This window comes from Dromaius novaehollandiae, chromosome 11 (genome assembly GCF_036370855.1).
Source record: "Dromaius novaehollandiae isolate bDroNov1 chromosome 11, bDroNov1.hap1, whole genome shotgun sequence".
NCBI classification, from domain to species: Eukaryota; Metazoa; Chordata; class Aves; order Casuariiformes; family Dromaiidae; genus Dromaius; species Dromaius novaehollandiae.
The window spans coordinates 21665229-21684390 of NC_088108.1; the positions used below are offsets into that span (position 1 = coordinate 21665229).

General features: G+C 42.0%; 1 protein-coding gene across 4 annotated transcripts in view; it reads right to left on the bottom strand.

The window, feature by feature from the left end:
* LOC112989677 (integrator complex subunit 6-like) overlaps window positions 1–18345 on the bottom strand; it is a 44305-nt gene extending 25960 nt beyond the window's left edge. For all 4 annotated transcript variants that reach the window (XR_010391079.1, XR_010391078.1, XM_064518322.1 and 1 more), the window contains exons 1-2: window positions 18024–18345; window positions 17869–17946 (exon numbers count right to left, since the gene is read on the bottom strand). Coding sequence is in view for 2 of the 4 variants with exons in the window: in XM_064518322.1 (XP_064374392.1) it covers window positions 17869–17946; window positions 18024–18134 (189 nt within the window). In the remaining 2 variants the exon portion in view is untranslated. The remainder of the gene's footprint in view (window positions 1–17868; window positions 17947–18023) is intronic.
* Window positions 18346–19162: the final 817 nt, after the last annotated feature.

A 19162-nucleotide genomic window follows, 5' to 3' on the forward strand; every position in this document is an offset into this window, starting at 1 on the left:
AGATTTACAGGACTTTATGTGATTTACAGGGGCTCACTGTTTTGGAGCACAAGACCAATGTGTTAATTACCTTTTTTCAGAATAAAAGAGCACAAAATCTCAACGAGAATATCTCTGACATCCTTAAAAGAAAAATCTTTTATGAAGATTTATAACGAGTAAACCTTAGCAATTTATCTAGTCTCTGGAAAATCTTCAGAGATGCCACTATTGCAGGACTATTCACTTGCTGCTTTCCCTGTTCCAAGATCTCTAACGGATAAGCATCTGAACACAGCTGCTCTGGGCATCTCAGTTCAAACAGCGCAGAGGACTGCAAACTCCTCCAGACCTATTAACGAGGCATCTTGAGAGACACCTACCAAAAACGCTGAAGCATACCAAAACAGTGCAGATCGCATGTAAAATACTGCTCCTGGCACAAAAGGAGACCTATTGCACACTTAAGTACTGTGCCTACTCGTTTCACACTGGAAGCCTGCATGACACTTCAGGATACACCTAATGCCTCAGTTAACAACTCTCGGTTCTCCAAATCCCGTGCTTTGTTATGCTGAACGAGCTCTCCGTGCAAACAGGGAGGGTCTCCCCTCCCAAAACCCAGAAGGCATCCTTTGAGTTAACTGAACAATTACACACAACTTTTGATTTCTAAGAACTCTTAGATACAAGTGAAACTGCTACACTTTGTCTGGCAAAAACACTTATCAAATGAGTCGAGTTTCTTGGGAATAACCAGGTCCTACTTCAAAAAGTATTTTTCAGTGAAGGCTACTCTGAGTTTCTTTATTGCAAAAGCACATTGGGGAGTAAAGCATTTACAAAGGCAGCATTATTTCTGGCCTACGACTCTGATCGAAACTCTGATGAGTTTAGCAATATTTCTTTTTAAAATAAATAGTAAAAGTTCTCACTGATATTTGGAGATTTTGCTATCTTCCGGTTCTGAAAACATTTGCTTGGCTTCCAATGCCTACTGTGTTTGATCTGGTAGCAGTGTGGTTGACTGCCTGCAAAATATGCTGCACTTTTTTTCCAGTGCATAACAAAGCATGCTGAAGATACAAAAAAGTAGCTGATCAATTAGTCTGACTTCTAAGAAAACAACTTTTCCATTACATCCTACAGCCTCTCACAGGATCTTGAAAGACAAACCAGAGGAGATCTGTACATATTTCTTCTGTATAAAGAAAATAGTGAACATTTCATTAAGTGAACAAGGGCAAAAGACACAGGCTTCGCCCAATTCTATACCCAGTTTCAAATAAAGTTAACATACTACATTCTTCAATTTATCCTCAAAACAAGCTTTCTGTATCAAAAATACCCAAGTTAATGATAAGAAGGTCTGCTTTTTAAATGTTTTTCCTAGCAAAATTCTAATCAATGAAGTAACAGAGAATAATTAAATGTGTATTTCAGGGACAGAAACTCAAGCCTGAGAAGTACTCCTTCCTCTCCATATATACAGTAGAATCGTTCTTGGGGTAAAACAAAGAGTCAAGTATGTAACACAGAGCATACAGACAACAAGTTCAAAAAAAGCACTTTAAAGTGATTAAATAATAATCCTTCCTAAATTCAAAATACAGCTACTAATGCTTAGGAAAAAACACTGCTTCTATATAGCACTACTTTCACCTGCCAGTAGAAATATTAAGGAGCAAAAGGAAAAAAAGTAATTATGAAGTCAGAACTAAATATTATTTATTTTAGTTGTTTTATGAACCAACTCTAATATTGATATGAGTTTAATTTTTCATCTTCAATATTACATTTCTACTTAGTCATTTTTATACCCAGAATTTATTAGTAGTAATCTGAGGGGCCTCTATCTTGCCACAATGTTACTGTGCTATCCTTTGAAAATTTATAAGAACAAGTAATTTTAGCCAGTATATGCATACCAACAGATTTTTGAAGACAGCTAGAAAGAAGCCAGTAGTATAAGCAAAAGTCCCACCCTTCTTGCTTATGCCAAGAACAGGCAAAAATGCAGCATCATTTAGCCTTCTGTGTTGATAACTACAAGTTTTGGATACCATCCTATGAAACCTATGAGATTTGCAAGTCCTGAAAAGCAGCAGCATACCACTCTCCAGCTGCTGGCTTCTGTCTTCACAAGCAAATCGTATTGGGAAAGCTAAATCTAGCTGAAAAGTAAAATTCTTTTCTGCTGGCTTAGTTTTCAGCTGAATTTGTGCCCTGCTCTACTTCACCATGCAGCTATAGAGTAATTTCAGCTGCTTTGAAATGCAGGTACGGTCAAATGGCTTCCTTCAGCAGCAGAGAGGCCCAGATCATCTAGCTTTCAGACTAAAGCCAAGATGAAGACTCTAGTGAAGAGAAGGCCCTATTTACCCCAACAAGTCCCAGGACTATCTGAAAGAAGTAGAATTGAGCAGCAAACGACAGTCTCACTAATAATCAGCAGATTAAAAAGAGCTTCAAGCCTTAGGAAAAACAAAGATTTCAGTTGTGAGAGGTGGGAAAGCATATCTTACAAAATGCATTAGTTTAAAAAAAAAAAAACAACACCCTATATTCATTATACAAAGCAGAACATTATCAAAATACAAGCAAAACATTACCAATTTTTGGATATGTTTAACATGTCACATTGTAACCCTAACTACACTGGCTTAACTGTCATATTCGCTGTTTTTATTTTTATTTAACAATACAACATTTTAAGGCAGCAGGGCTGACACCAGCTATTTCGTAACATGCTTTGGTCAGCCTGTGTGAGCAGACCCAGGACAGAGCACAGGAACTCCAGGGCCAGAGCACCCTCTCCCAATTTCACCAGCCCCATGCAATCAGCAGGGCTGGAGCTTTCCAGGCGCCAAGCCTTACTCTTCAGTGCTTTTACAGATGCCAAAAGACACTGGATTGTGGAACAGTAGTTTCACATTTACTGGATTGCTTTCAGATCTGATTCAAAGATGTATAACACTACTGAAAAATAATCCTCCAAATTAGAAGGCAATTTGGAATCGAGCATGCCAATCACAACAGTCTGTTTTACAGAAGCATGCAATATTTACCTAAACATACAGATTTTTAAGGTTTTGCTAAAATTTTCCCCAATGGTAAGAATGTGATTTTAGATATTGTAACATGTTTAAGATACATACCTAAGTTTCTCAGTAGTTCAAGCTATTATTCAAGTGCAACCACCTTAGGAAAACAGAGGCTAATTCAGGATAACAGGTTCGTGGCACACTGGGTTGTCAACGACACCCATTTGGAAAAAATAAGGTAAAATAAGGTAAGAAAAATCCAACTGTTGAAATCTGAAACCACTCCTGCTATGGAATTTAAGTACCTTGTGAAGAAAGTGAAGCCAGAAGAATATTTTGCCTTTTGACTCATCAAAATGACAAACTTTCAAATTCTCTCTCTGTTCACTGGTAACTGTGTGTCCACCAGTCAAATCTGCTCATGTCTCTGTAAGAATCAAGTAGATATTTCCTTTCCAGGCAACTGAATTACTCCTCCTGATTCCCTTCGATGCCAGAGGTTGTTCCTCGAACACCAAAACTTCATCTCTCCGTAACCTCCTTACCTCAGCCCCATTACTGCTCCCTAAGTTCTGCAGCAGGGAATACCCTCCAACGTGATCTAGAGCTTCCCTGCCCCAGCTTCAGTAACTTTAGTCTTCCTTTTACTGGAATTCCCATTCTATCTTCATTTCCAAAACAGTAAGAGAATTAGTCCAGTTTCGCTATGGCAAAGCATAGCAAAGGGGGAGCGGAGGAGCGGTCCTAGCACCATTTTCCCCCCTTCCCTGTGAGGAACAGGGTAACATTGGTGGTGGACACAGAACAGCCAATGTCCATACTCCTACTTTTTTGATGCTCAGGGAGATTTATTAGCTGGAAATAGCTCACAGCAGAACAGAAGTATTGATTATGCTATGAAACATCCTGTACAATCTTTTTAACATTAAAAAATCCTAAAACGAGTCAACATAATCACCTAACTTCTTGATTTTCGCAAACGTTTGTCTGAACTGTGCAAGTGGGGGTGGAGGAAGGAGTAGCTCCAAGAGACGCTTACAAAGACTGACTGCCCTCCAAACAGTTATGAATGCCATTTTTGAGGCAAGGGAGCTCTCAAGTTCTCCCTGTACCTTGGCTGCAGAAAATCTCTTCTCCACTGTCAGCACCTGGGTGTTCTCATTACTTTTATGCAACACAGCAGTCATGTTGATGCACAATATCAAAAGAAACTCGCAAGAGCAATTCTTCTTCTTTCTTGGCACAGTGCAGCATCAGAACACCCATCTCTTAGATGTGAGATGAGAACACCGCCAGAACGGAGTGATATTGCCCCAGAGTTTGCCCTGAATTCAACCTGTTATCAGGGACAGTGCTGTACACTGTGAGCCAGCTTAGATCCAAGCTGTACAGTCCTGGATCTGGAGCACTAGTAAGTGCTGGTGGAGGTATATCAGTGATCTTAATGGTCTGATGCAAAGCTTGTGGGGAGATGCGAAAGATTTGATGGGATCAAGCCAGCTGCATGCAATTGCTATTTCTGTGTTATGCTCTCCAGTAAATCATTTCTATTATTAGTTTTATTCCCCACTTTTCTTGTCTCCCTTGCCTTAGATAAGTTTGAAACACAAAAATGTTACTCCAGTCCTTCCCTGTAACAAACTACGAGGAAGAGACAAATATGTCTTGGTGAGAGGAGCCTGTATTTAGGTTTTCACAGGGAAGCCAGGTTTTGCAAAGCAGAACAGGGAGCAGAGTTTCAGTATAAAGATTGGACATGACTCTACTGCAGACCCAACAGAAACAAGCCCTGGTCTCTCAGGCACGTATACACTGATGTTTACTAAGAGATGAACCTAGGAAAAACATCTTTTCAGAACACTGCCTGTATTTCTCATTTAAGAAATATTTAAATTCGTGAATTTACTATCCAATAAAACTTCCCTCAATTTTCCTCAAGAAGCCTGCAGAGTACTCCTATACAATGAAGAGACTGAGACAGTCACTTGCTCCTCCTTACATCAGAGATAGTGACAGGCAGGTTAGAAATTCAAGGCTAAAGCATCGTGAACAGCAAGCAAATTGTTTCTTTGTCAGTTATTTCTGCTGCTTTTGTGAGACACTCAAACTAAGATTGAGCGGTCAAGTGCTTCTTTAAATCCAGGTAAGACTGTTTTGACAAATTTTATTAAACATTTGATTCAGTCCCTGTCAAATAATCTATAAAGACAAAAAACCTCTCCAAGAGAGCAAAGAAGCCTAAGCTGCTTAAATACCTCTTTAGAAAGAAGACACTCAAGAAGAGCAGATGACTCTTTTAATCCCACATTTTGAGACGTTTTGTTTGACACCACAGAATTTTTTAGAAAGCTGTCGCTCGTACACCATCTCCCCCCATTTACAGGCACCACAATTATTCCCATTTTCTCTGGCTCTGGACAGAAACAGTAATGTAGCTCCATACCTTATATAGTTAGGTCCTCCCTCCCCCCCCAGTATCTTTTTCCTTCACAACAGGGGACAACTTTAGTGCAAGAAACGTGTTATTCACTGGCTGTGTTTGGGGCAGCAAGCACTGCATCCAGCACATGTGCAGATCATCATCAGTGGTGCTAAGGACATGACATGCACATTACGGCATTTCAGGGGTTTTCCTTCAGAACAGCTCTAGTATGGTCCTATAGACTCATCACTCATTAGCAGTTGGAAAGCATCTTCCAGTTTTACTTCATGCAAAAGCAATCCCGTTCTTGCACTCCAAAGCAGGTCTGCAGTATGAACAAAGGTGCACCCAGAGATCCAGTTCAATGGTACACTCCTAACCTGAACTCTCATGGTAACTGCACTCATTGCAGATTAATTCATTTATAGAAAAAGGATGGATTGGACTGGCTTGCTTTTTAAAGCATATGATGTTAGCGAACATTAACAAGATCGAAACTATATTTCAGTACAATACATAAATTCTGGTTATTGTTACTGACAGCCAGTCAGTTACACAGAAAGAAGTTTTATCTTCTGTGGAAAAATATTATTTCTCCGTATTTCAAAAGTCACACACCCTGGAAAACAAGCTCATCCAAACTGCACCACGTGGTCTACCATCCTCTTCAGAAGAACTCAACATTAAACAACATATATAAAAGCTTCCCCAGCAAGAAGAAATCAAGATGTTTATCTAAAAAAACATTAGTAGAGAGGCTCTTAAGTTCAAGCTACAGAACAAGAGTATTGCAGCCTTCTGTTAATTACGGGTACTCAAAGTGCAGCAATATCTTCTCTGGTTAGAAATGTGGAACGGAGATGCTATATGATCACCCGATGCTGGAAAGTGTGCTTGCAATCAAATGGTAATAACCTTCACCAATTCCAAGCCAAAAAAGAAAAGAAATAAGACAAAACACTCATCACCTTTCTATTCATTACCTACTGCTCCTGCTTTAATCTCTCTCTGGTTTTAGGTTTTTTTAGTCAACAACGTTTCACGTATTCTGACTGCTACACTCATTGCATTTTTTTGCTGCAGAAGGATGGAAGGACTACACATGAAAAAAGAGAAGTATAAAACCCAAAGAGGTCATGGTATCAACCCATTTTAAAAAAATATTCTTACTTTAATAAGGGAACACTATCCAGTTAAAAAACAGAGAAATTTTGTTTGAGAAATAAGTGACAAAGTAGAATATTTTGGTACAGTAATAAACTAGTACAAGCTATGTTTTAAACAAGAGCTTAATGAAGATGGAGCACAGATTCAATCACATAATTTGCAACTCTGATACAGTAAAGCAAATAAAGAGGTTACATGCTTCTGTTGAGTAGCGCAGCATTCATTTTAAAAACACCATTATAGGTACACCTAAACAAAAAACAGAACAAAAAAAAAAAACACTGGAGAGCATGGGACAGTTGAATCACGAGTGTTTCAATTAATCCTCATTAACTCATAGTGCCCGTTGCTCTTCCAGACCATCAAACACACTTCTAGTGCCACCCAGCTTCCAGCTCTGTCCTTTGCCTGGCCCCTTCCCACCCCCAGTAGCACTGGAGAAGTCACAAGGAACAAAGATAACAGCTAAGAGGTTACAGAGGGTATTGCTATCAGCATATGTGCTGTCAGCGCAAGGGATTCCTCGTGTCCCACTTCTGGGACTAGAGTAGAAGAGCTATTCATAATTCTCTAGCTTTACAGCAGAGAACTGAAAGGATGCAGCATCAATCCACATTCATTTTGAAAATCTTGACATTTCTCTCCTCTCCTTCCAAACTATATCACAGAACTAGTTGTAGTATACTAAAATTTTACATGTACTGAAAGCTTATTTTTAATCTTCAGAAAGAAAAAAAAATCTTGAAAGTCTAAAAAGATTGCAGTCTGAGGGGGCAACTTACAGGGATTAGCTAATCAAGATTTCTTTCCCAATTTACATCAGAAATCCTATCCGAGGCACTACTGCAACATAAAAGATCAACTTTAGACCACAACTAAGTTCACATATTTGCTGAAGGAGCTTAATTTATAAAATCTCAACCAAATAAGCTAGCAAACAATGTCAACTCCATCTTCAAGTCTGATATGGTTACAAAAAAAAAAACATTCTGGGTAGCGCTGTTATGGTCAAAGTTTTGTATTTCAGAGCAGGGTAAATTTACAATTTTGCTCCAGAGTCATCTGATTCTAAAGCAACCATCTCAGTTTCAGCCCTGTTGTTTAAATGGAGGCACGCATTGTCGCACTCTCCCTTGCAGCACCCTCTGTTTTTCCGTGCATTGCCGTGCCGGCTAACTGGCTAGCCTGAATATATGCACTTGCAAGTTATCAGGGCTCGCACGCGGCCTGCCTCCGAGCGGGAAGCCAGGCCCCGTTCCCAGCCCAGGATGCCCAACAAGTCCCCAGCCTGCGAGGGCACCATCAGGACACCTAGCAGAAGCTAAAGAAACCAAGCATTCTGGCTCAACAGATGCAGACTTTCCCACAAAGCAGAGGTTTTTCCTTCTTTTTTTTTTTTTTGGTTTTGTCAGTGATAGAACTCATAGCTTTTAAAACACGCTACGAACACCAATATTAATGCATTATTCTCACTTATAAACAGAGCATAGCAACACCAGCTTAACTACACTATAGATCTTTGTTTTCAGTATTAGTCTTTAGATTAACAGCCATCTTATGAAGACGTGTATTTTTAAAACACTATTTTAGACTTTTAGAGTTTAAAAGCACGTCTGAAAACAGCCAAAACAACAATTGTCATGATCTCTAAAAACCAAAATTAGGGAGTTCTGAAGCACTGACTTTGTATCCTAGAATAACATTTAACATTTCTAATGCTACTTCTCCTGGAGAGTTCACATCAGAGTCCAAGCAAAGAAACACAGTAACTGTGTTTAAAAAAAGGGGAGAGCTGCCCTTTAGCTAGAAAATACCCTTCAAACTATTGATGCTGAGCTGTTGCCAATTCAAAAACATGAAAATAAGAAGATATTTTATTTAAAAGAAAACAAGGCTCTAGGTTACTTATCTGGTGATAAGTAGTTTGAGTTTCAGAGATATATACTACACTAAAAAAAAAAACTTGTCTTTCAAAATCTCTGCAGAGTGAATGTATAGATTAATACAGGGCTACAGACAACCACAAATTCTGAATTGCACAATAACCAACTCCCATTACAAGAATGTATTTTTTCCTTGGCATTCATTAAAACCTTAACCCTAGAAGGGTTGCTTATGGTTTTCTGGTAGATTTTGCTACTTTTTTTTTTTTTTTTAATAGCATAAAAATTACATATTAAGTGGTACATCATTTGAATACGAAGGAATAAAAAGAATTTCAAGCCTGAAAATCCACAGTTAATTACTTAGGTAACAATCTGCATTTAAAATTAAGAATAGCAACAACTGCCCTTTCTCCTGCTTTTTTGTAGCCCACATTATTAAAGTCATGGATACAGTCATGCAAAAACAGGGGAAATGAAGAACAAGATCACTAAAGCATGGAGACATCCACAACCTTCTCAGAGGCCTTATAGACTAGCACTACTCCCCCACCCCGAACACTGATCTTCCAGAAGACTACTAACAAGCTGCTTTTCAAAGTCACACAGAAGAGAAAAAACTTTTTCCCCATTTAATTGGAACTGTCTGAAGTATGAAAACACTGTAGGAGACAGCATAAAATATTGTGTTTTCTTGTTCCTAATAGGCTCAAAACATCATTCTTGTACCACTGCTGTAAATCACAGTTCTTTTTGGCAGGCGTTTTTGAAAAACATGCAAGAATGACTATTATAAGCAAGAGGAAGAATGCCTTCAGCCTTAATTACCTTTTTCCACTGTTATGATGTGAGAGAATCAACATTTAACGCAATATTGGCTCTTCGTAAACGTTAAAAATAATAAATGCCCATAATCGAGACTTCACACAAGCATTTTGTACATATTCAGCTAGACTACAAAGCTAGGTTACAAGGCCTAGGCCACAAATTATTCTTGCATAACTATCAGCAAAAATCTTTGAAAAAAACACTTGTGAAAACAGGATACAAACAGCACAAAGGGGGAGGAGGCAGTCAGTAAAGATTACACCTGGCAGGAACCACCAATTTCACAAAGTACCTTCTCTCTTGCAGAGAGTATTTCACTGCAAAAATGCAACTAGGGAGATAACACTTAACTGTTTATTTACACATTTTAAGCTTCTATTTTTAAAATAAAAGCAACCTACACACTGAGGATGAGTTAAGCCTCTTAGTGCAAACACATCCACTTTTGTCTAGTTTATCCTGTAGTCTTAAGGGCTTACATCTTTGAGTGTGTCCAAGATCAAATAAAGAACCAAATAAAAAGATGGGGAAAAAAAAGTTGCTATGGTGGCTATGAGCAACGGATGTTACTTTCCATCCAAAGTCTTTGGCATCTCACCAATGGCATGAAGCAGCAACCCATTTAAGATGAAAAAGCAAGGTTTAAGTTTGCAACCTCCTGTAGAAACAGAATTGGTTAAGATATTTTCATTAAGAATCAACTTAGCAACACAGACTCTCCCTTTCAGTGGATACAGGTAGTCAGTGAAAGCACAAGTTTAAGTATCTAAAAGTAACGATAAAAAACTTCCAAAACTAATGACAAAAATGACAGCCAAGTAGAGTTTGGTTTATCACATCTATCAAAGAAAGAATTCACTTTGGAACTGCTTTTCCACATAAATTCAATACTTCAAAAGAACTCATCAGCTTCTTTTGGCAGGAACTTGAATTTTACAAGGGACCTCAATTTCAGAATTGAAACACCAAACTACTACTCTCTTTCAGAAGAATGAATTAGCTTGAACTTTACAGGGAAGGGAGAGAGCAGGAAAAAAGGAGAAAAAAAAGAAAAGAAAAAGGTACATTACTCAGCACAAAATCCCTTAGCATAGTCCCTTCTCCTCTCTACACCAGGTCCTGCAGAAGGGTTTTGACTATAAGTCACAAATGACAGTGGAAAAACGCAGACAGCAAGAAGCACTCACTTGGGATACAGTACTGGAAGGCAGAATAGCATGCTTATGTTCAGGCTTGACCTTTAGTCTACCCAATATGTTGCTCCTCAAGAAAGGGAATGCACTTTTTAAAGTATGCTCTTGACAGGAATCCATTTAGTATTTTTGAAAGCTGAATACTACTAGAATATTTTATTGTCTGTCCGCTACAGGAATACCATTTGATAATTCCGCAGTTTTCACTGAACTAGTACTAAATTGTAGACTGAGACACACACTGCAGTCCTTAACATACAAATTATCTCATTTTCACCAAAAAGAACCTTTGAACTGCTTTTGGCCTTACTTGCTCAATTCCGAGATAGATGGCTAATTAAGAATAAAAGAGAGGCTTTCCATGCATATACACAGTACACACATCCTTCGTTTAAAGTCTTAAGTGATAAGGCAGTTAAATAAAAAGAGAAGAAGGTAAAAACTGTTCAGTGGGGGATTCTCAAACAGTATGGAAGTAGACTTTGTTTTGTCCTCAAAAAGAACTAAACATTAGGGATTTGCCCCAATGCTCCTTACGGAACTGAGTGACTTCTGTTAAACAAAATGGATCTAAGAGAAGAAACAAACAGTAAGAGCAATGTTGGTTTTAAACTGCCATTTGTTCATGCTGAAAGTCAGACCTGCAAAGACAAACAAATTCCATGATTAAAAAAAAAAAAACCCACAAGCTGCATTGCAAGATTGGAGGAGAGGTCTGCTTAGTACTTCAGAGGTAATGGGAAATGCTAGTACTTAGACACAAAAAGCAGATCAAATATTGCTATGAATGATTCAGAACATGTATGGAGGTATCTTTAATGCAGGGAAAATCACGGAGAATAGGGATGGCCATCTCTCTCCACTAAGCAAGTACAGAATGTAGTCTCTTTAATTAGTTATCAGGAACAGACACTGTGTATCCTATCTACATTTCATACACTTCAACCAGTTCAATACTACAGTCTGCATGTTTTTTTTCCTTCTTCCAACAATCCTTGGCTAGCAAGTTTGCTAAGTTTGTACATTATTTACAGCACATGTGGAGAGAAAGATAGGCCTCTCCCATTTACTTCAGCCTTCTTTCCCTTTTGCCTCCGATATCTCCTTCCCTCCTATTCTTGCAGCTGCTTATCTGCCTTTCAACAAACAATTCTGCCTGCCTGCATCACTACTACCAACTTGTAAACCTCCAACCATGTTTCCAGCTGTTCCCACTTCCTTTTCCACAGCCCAGTTAAGACCAGTAAGTGTCTGTATTTGCCAGAAGACAGACCTTTTACACAAAACTGATGATTTTCAGTGCCCTAAGATTTCTGTAAAAGTTTATCAACTTAAGAATATTCTGTGGATTTACTACAGACTACCTTATTAGATATCCTTATGGTTTTCTTCTTTGACAAAATTTTAACACACACAAATGCATTTCCTATCTTTTTAATTTTAGCCAGCTTTCCTGAAGATCTCTGCCTCAAACCTAACAGGTTTCATAGTGGGGTTTCTCTTTCCCCCTGCAGCTCAGGGTCAGGAACTCTTGATATAATTTATTCCAGAAACACACAAGTAGATCCCACGTCTCTGTTTTGCAGCACAGTCTATTCATTCATCCCCTCCACAGGGTTTGTGAGTAACTGGTTACATTCTACCATTCTACACCAGCACATCCTCAACCTGAACCAAAACCAAGACAAAACAAAAAAAAAAAAAAAAACAAAAAAAAAAAAAAAACCAAACAACTGCAGGCAAAAAGCTTTCGTGCTACAAAAAAAAAAAAAAAAAGAGCAAAATTAGTTTCTCTGAGTCTGACCTTACAAACTTTCAGTTCTGAAGCATTATTTTAGTATGGTAAAATAACAGGTTGTGTACATGTGGTAAGTACTCACTGATGGACCTTAAAAGAGTCTTCTACAGATTCCTGTTTAGCCACTAACGCACCCCAACTTGACATCGAGATCTAAAGCAATCAAGATCAACTCCTCTTAAGAAAATTTCAAAGAAACGGAGGAGGCTGCCCAGTCACTGACCCAGAGAGTCTGTCATGAAGGGCTGCTTCCACAAGAGAGCCCTTCAGCACAGAAACAACATATGGTCAGGCTAGCAGGGAACAGAAAGAGAATTTGAAGGCATTCTCTCAGTTTCAGTTTGTATCTCATCCAGTCCTCCTACACTTTTTTTCTACCTGAATGGAACATACTTTCCGGTTAAGGCTATCACTCTATTTCTGTCTTCCCATGGGGTACAGACCTTGATTCCAAATGCATCTTCTCACTATCTCTAGCCACAAGCAGTGGTAACCCAAGAATTTCTAAATACTTTTTCTCCCCAATCTTACCAACATCTACTTAAAAAAAAAAAAAAAAGCCTCCATCTCCACAACATCACAACAAGGCTTGCAATGATTTTTCTTCCTCCAGAAAGCGTCTTAGCATTTTCCTCCAAATCACAGTAGACGCTGCTCTAAAACTACTAGCTGCAGGCATTTCTCAAACAGTAAGTGTTTCAAAGAGCAGCCATATATTGTATCAAGAATTCTGAGCAAGTCTCAGACAGCTATATGTCCTTCTTCACCCCAATTCAGGGAACCCACTTCCAATGCAGCCACAACTGGCTCCTTTATTCAGTATAATACACAATAAAAACACTAAAGATGCATACAGTTTCAGACGCAGCAGTGTAAATATAGTTTAAGTTTTCCCAAGACTCTGACTTGCAACCAAGTAACTTTTGAAGTTCATACCACAAGTCTCACAGAACCACCTCCCCCCCCAAAAAAAAAAACCCGAGAGACCTAATTCTATGACCCTGTCATGAACAATATTCCTCAGGCACTGAAGAAAGGCTGTATCAGTGCCACAACCAGTCACGAGGGAACAGGGAGGTCCAGTTATTGAATAACTTCACATAAGACCACCACTGCTTTACTCTGGGACTGAAATAGCCATCTGCAGCACAAATCCACAAGCAGTCTGAGGCTGTTCCACAAACTGCAGGATATAAGGTGTGTCAGAAAACACAAATGGAAGAACAAAGAGCTAAACCTTCCTCTCCTTTTCAAAAACTTTTTAGGCAGACATTTTGATATCAGCATCCCATATAAGCTCTGTTTACAGACAACTCTGGGTACATCTTGCTAAAACTTCCCTCTCTCCCTCTTATCTACATCACTGGAAAACAGCAAAAGTTCTTGGGAAAAGAAAAAGAAAATAAGTCTTTACCCTTTCCCCATACTTCTATTCAAGTGCCACTACTTCACTACCACTAGTACAGGAAAACAGCATACAATAGATTAAGGTCCTATCTGTTTAAACCACAGCATGTGCTTAGGTGCAGAGAAAAATATACATTTGACAGTAAAAAAGAACAGCTGAGGATGCTAAAACTTTGTACGACTTCAAAAAAGCAACTGGGCAAACACATGTAAGGAAAAAGCTACAGAAGACCATTACAGACATACCAACCCTCAGCATGGGTCTCTGAGCTACAAACTGTGGGAGCTCAGGAAAGTATTTTGCAGAAATATCAGTAATATGCTTGGCCTGTTTTTATTCTCCTCCCTACGCATTCAGTATTAGCCACTTTTGTGGAAAAAAGATGAGAAGGGTGGGGCTGGCACACTATTTTGAAGGCACTGAAATAACAGGTCAAAGCACAGAGGAGATGGAGCAAGCTCCTACTCCTAGAAATACATTAGTACAAAGTCTCCAAAACAAGGACATATCAGATATTAAATTCAAAGGGACTGATAATGCATCTTATTTTAGCTAAAAGGCCAAGAATGCAGGCTGTTGGGCCAGACAGACCTTTGGCCTATCCAGTAAGGCTTAAACCCCAAAGAATTGGAAAGATGACATGGGAGAGTAAATTCCCTCTACACCTAAAATTAAGCACTAGTGTTTTAATTGCAACAGACACCTGCCACATGCTAGTGGACAAAAAAAGGAGTTTTTCTGAAGATATGATTAGCTTATTGAGTGCACTAAATACCCAAAATCAGAATGCACTAGCTTGCTTCAGTGTTGCTGACACGCCACTAAACTGAGGCAAAGTCATTTGACAGCACCCTGCTACAATTTTGATCTGGAAAGCGCAAGAAAAGCATCTTGTTTATGGTGTAAAAGTCCAGCTGAACATTCTTACTTCATGAAGTAACTTTTCCTCCTACTCCATAAAATAGTCTGATCCAATGTTCAAAAGCACTTGCAGGTATACTTCTATCGACATACAGGACAAATGTTTTTATCTCATCTTTTTAAAATATTAGTTATTTGTGTTTTATTGGAGAGAACATTTTGGAAGACTAATACTTCTAAATGGCTGCAGTTTTTATCACAAGTCACCATCCATGTATTACATAACAGAAATTAAATATGGTTCCAGGGGCATTTGTAAAACAGCACTGTTTATTTAAAATACTGTAAGGCTACAGGGAAATGAACAGTAAAACTAAAGAAAAAAAATACACTCAGTTAACCCTGCACTAAGTTGTAGTTCCCATAATACCTCTACCTCCTGGGTGGTCTCAACACTGCAGAAACTGATGGAAATAATCTCAAAAATACTTCTTAAAGTCACCATTGAAATATTATGGTTCACACCGTGATACAGAAGTAAGAATGCTCAACTTGATCCTTATACCATAATTGAGATGCTTTACTTGCATTTTCCAGATTAAAATTGTAACTGGAAGCTGTCAAATGAGTTTGTGTCAGTCTAGTGGCATGTCAGCAACATCGAAGCAAGCTAGTCCATGCATTTGTGCAATGTATTTAAATAAATAAAAGAGAGAGATAAAGCAGCCACTAACCAACAACAGCCACTACTGCACATATTTGGAAAGCAAACTTGCAAAATATGTTCCCTTGACAAGTTTATTTTCTCCTCTAAATCAAAAGAGATAATAAAAATACTTAACTACAACAATATTAGCATAAAAACTAGTTTTTTATTTCCAAGTATGTTTTGTCAGACACACACAATCTGGCCTGCACTACAATCTGGCCTGCACTACCAAGTTTTCCTGATGTAACTATGGTGGTTAGAAACACTACAGACAGGCACCATAGATACCAGTAAAAGGTCTTGAGATGTCTTCAACTGGGGAGAAGAGTCATGACATTGCTGTAAGGTTCTTTCTGCTCAAGTAAGAGACAGGATGTCAGTGTAGCCATACTAATGTCTGTGGTGCCAAAACCTCTTTATGTAAGAGTTCAACTGAAGTTGTGATCATAATTATTAAATGTATATCTACAGGATCTGTAGTCTGCTCCTACACAAGTTGCTAAGTTTTGAAAAAAATGTTTTAAGATTGTTTAAGGATTTGGAAAAAAAAAATGCCAAGCTAAAGGAAGAAAAATAATTGTTTCTAAAAAGACACTATCATGTTAGAAGTACCACAATACATGATTTTTTTTCTCTTCGCTACATACTGTATGCCGAATATGATTCAATATTACAATGGATATCATGGAGTCCCATTTATTTCCCTTACTGTTTACTAAAATTGGGAACTCAGTCAAATGCTAATTAGTACATAATTTAAAGCACATGGATTTTCTTTAGTAAGTTTTAATACACCGTGTGTTAATAACCTGTAGCATTAACACACAAAACTCTAAGTAAGAGAGTCATTTTTACCAAATCACCGTTATACTCACTAACGCTGCAGTAAAAAAATTTCTTTCTCAAACTTAAGAAAGGTTTACTTGTAAAATACCTGACATGAAGCTAGGAAAAAGAAACTCTCCAGACAGGAAGTTCGTAGTTAGCACTAGTGTGACAAGGACTTGATTTTTGTATTCAGCCACAAATGGTAATGGGAAAAGAGATGCAAGCATTATGTTTAAGAAAATTCTCCGATGTGGACCAGAGGGGTGTTTTGTTTTGTTTTAAAAAAGATACTAGCTCTAACTTCAAGCCAAAAAAGGGGTGCTTCCAATTCACAGTAATAGGATGACCCCGCACCCTCTTCTGAGAAAACGAAAGGGAAAGGTACAGTAACAAACAATAAATACCGACTCACAAAATCACTTCTGTCATTTCAGAAAGCAAACTGCATTTTTCAACTGTTACTGCTGCATATGGCTGATGACAGGAACCAAGATTCCTAGCTCTACATAATTAAGTTTCCTTATTATCAAAGAGATGCATTACGCAGCATCAGAGTAATCATTTTTATAGTTTCTCTTCAACAAGCTTTAGCAAGGGATCCAGAGAGGGACATCTGTTCTTCTCTGGGACAAGATATTTACATGCAGCTCTATGACCTTCCTCATATTGATGTAAGGCCCAACAGTTATCAGATGATAAATATATTAGTCATGGTCAATATGGTTCTAGAGCAGGTCAGCAAATGAGATGGGAACGTATATATGTAGCTAACCAACAGGATGATTCAGGGAGGTCACTAAATCTCCCAAAGCAACGGTGATTTCTGTAGCTTGTTTTAATGAAACATATGAAATGAAGTTAAACATTGGTATTTCAGCAGTTGGAAGGCTGCAGGTTAAGGGGAATAGGGAGTCCCAGTTTTCTTCTCTTGCCACAGCCTCGTGGTGCAGTCGGCAGGGCAAGTGCCACGGCCCTACTTGCCTCAGTCCTGAGGAGCAAGAAGGAAAATGGGGACGAGAGAAGCCAACCTTGCCAGCTCTGAGCCTCGCCACAGCCGTGCACGAGGCTGTCCACCTGAGGGGCAGTTACCAGCGCCTCACACAAAACAGGTGCAGGCTGCAGGACGCAGCAGGAGGGAAGGAAATAAATAAATAAATAACCCCACATCGCTGCATCTTTTTGCTTCGGTTCTCACACCGCGGGGCCGGAAGACAACCCTCTGCCGCCTCCGTCCTACAAACCACGGCGACGGCCGGAGGCGGCAGCGGCCACGGCGGTGGCGAGGGGCCGCAGCGGGCAGACGCCGGAGGCCGTTGCCTCCCGCCCGGGCCCCAGGCGGCCCCCGCCCGGGCGGCAGGGCACAAGGGCGGCGGGAGGGCCGGGAGCCCCCCGCCGCCCTGCCCGCGGGGCGGCGGCCGAGGGGAGAAGCGCTGCGCGGCCGCCGCCTCGCGGGGGGCGGGCGGGCAACGGCCCGGGAGGCGGAGCGCGGCCGCCCGCCCGCCCTCGGCACGCCGGGGCGGTGAATCACGCTCCCGTCGGTCTCCTCCCCCCACCTCCTCCATCTCAGCAGCGCCCTCAGCCTCTCTCCTCCATACAAAAGCAAAATGTCCGCCATCTTCACAGGCTGCTGCCGCCGCCGCCGGGCCGGCCGGGGCTGCGCCGCGCCGCCACCTCACGGCGGGCGGCCCGGCGGCAGGGCCGGGGCGGCGGCGCGGGGCCGGGGCGGCGGGCGGGGGGGCGTTTTTTACCTTGATGCAGCAGGGCGGCTCGTCGAAGGTAACCAGCATGTACCTGTCGCCGCGGCTGGCCGGGTCCCGGGCCCGCAGCTGCGGAGAGAGCGGAGAGAGGCGGCGTGAGCGGGCGGAAGGGGGCGGCGGGGCGGCCCCCCCGGCCCCGCACTCACCTTCATGAAGATCTCCACGGCGCCCTTGGCGATGTCCAGGTAGCTGGTGCCCAGATACGCCCGCTGGTTCATGGAGGCGGACGTGTCTATGAGGAAGAGGAGGATCGGCATGGTCCAGGCAGAGCCCCGGCCCGCCGGGCACCCCGCGGGGAGGAGGAGGGGGGGAGCGGCTCACCCCCCCCGGCCGGCCGCCCGCCTGTCCGCCCGCCCGCTCCGGCTCCGCTCCGGCTCCCGCCGCTGCGGCTCGTTACTGAGCTGCCTGTGTTCACTGAGACCCAACTTCTCTTCCCTGAGCCTCCACCAGCACCATGTGACCAGCGCGCACGCCATTGGCTGCCAATTATACCCGCATTTGCATATTCATGAGGAGGGGGGGAAGGCGGCGGGGTGACAAGGGACGCGGGGCGGCGAGAGGCGCCCGGGCACCCTGCGCGCGCGCCGCACCTGTCACCGCCCCCCCGCACACACACGCCCCTCCGCGGCGCCGCGGGGCTCCTCGCGCCTCGCCGCAGGGGCGGCCCGGCCGCCGCGGCGCCCTGCCCGGCCCTCGACGGGTGCCGGCAGCGGGCGGCCGCTGTCAGCCCGCCCGGTAAAACGAGCAGAGGAGCTCGGCTAATCGCCTCCGTGACATAATCGCTCCGCCTCTGGTGTCCAGAGGTTTGGCTGAGGCGCGCTGAGTCCCTCGCCCTTGCGCGGGCGCTCGCTCGTTCTCGGCGCAGGTGATGGCCCTCGCCACGGCTGCTGAAACGCCCGGCCGGGCTCGGCCGCTGCCCTTACGTGTTCACCAAGCACCTCGCGCAGCTCAGCGAGGCCAAGGCGGTGAAAAATAATAAACTGCGGCAAAACTGAAAATACACATAGCCCAGGTCGTCGTTTCCTACTGCTCAGGCCAAAGCAACAGGAGTCTCGGGCCGAGGGAGAAGGGCTGAGGCGCTCCTCGTGGCGACGAGGCTGCGGGGCGGCGGCCTGGGCGCGCGGCTGGTCCTGCCCGTGGGCCGGAGCAGCCACCGCCAGACGGAGGGACCGGGCAGAGAGAGGGCGTCGCGCTGGGCCCGCTCGCAGGCGCTCGTCTGCCTCCCGGATCCAGTGCTGAAAGCAGCCCTGCCAACGTGAATCCTAGTGAAAAATAATACTTTAGT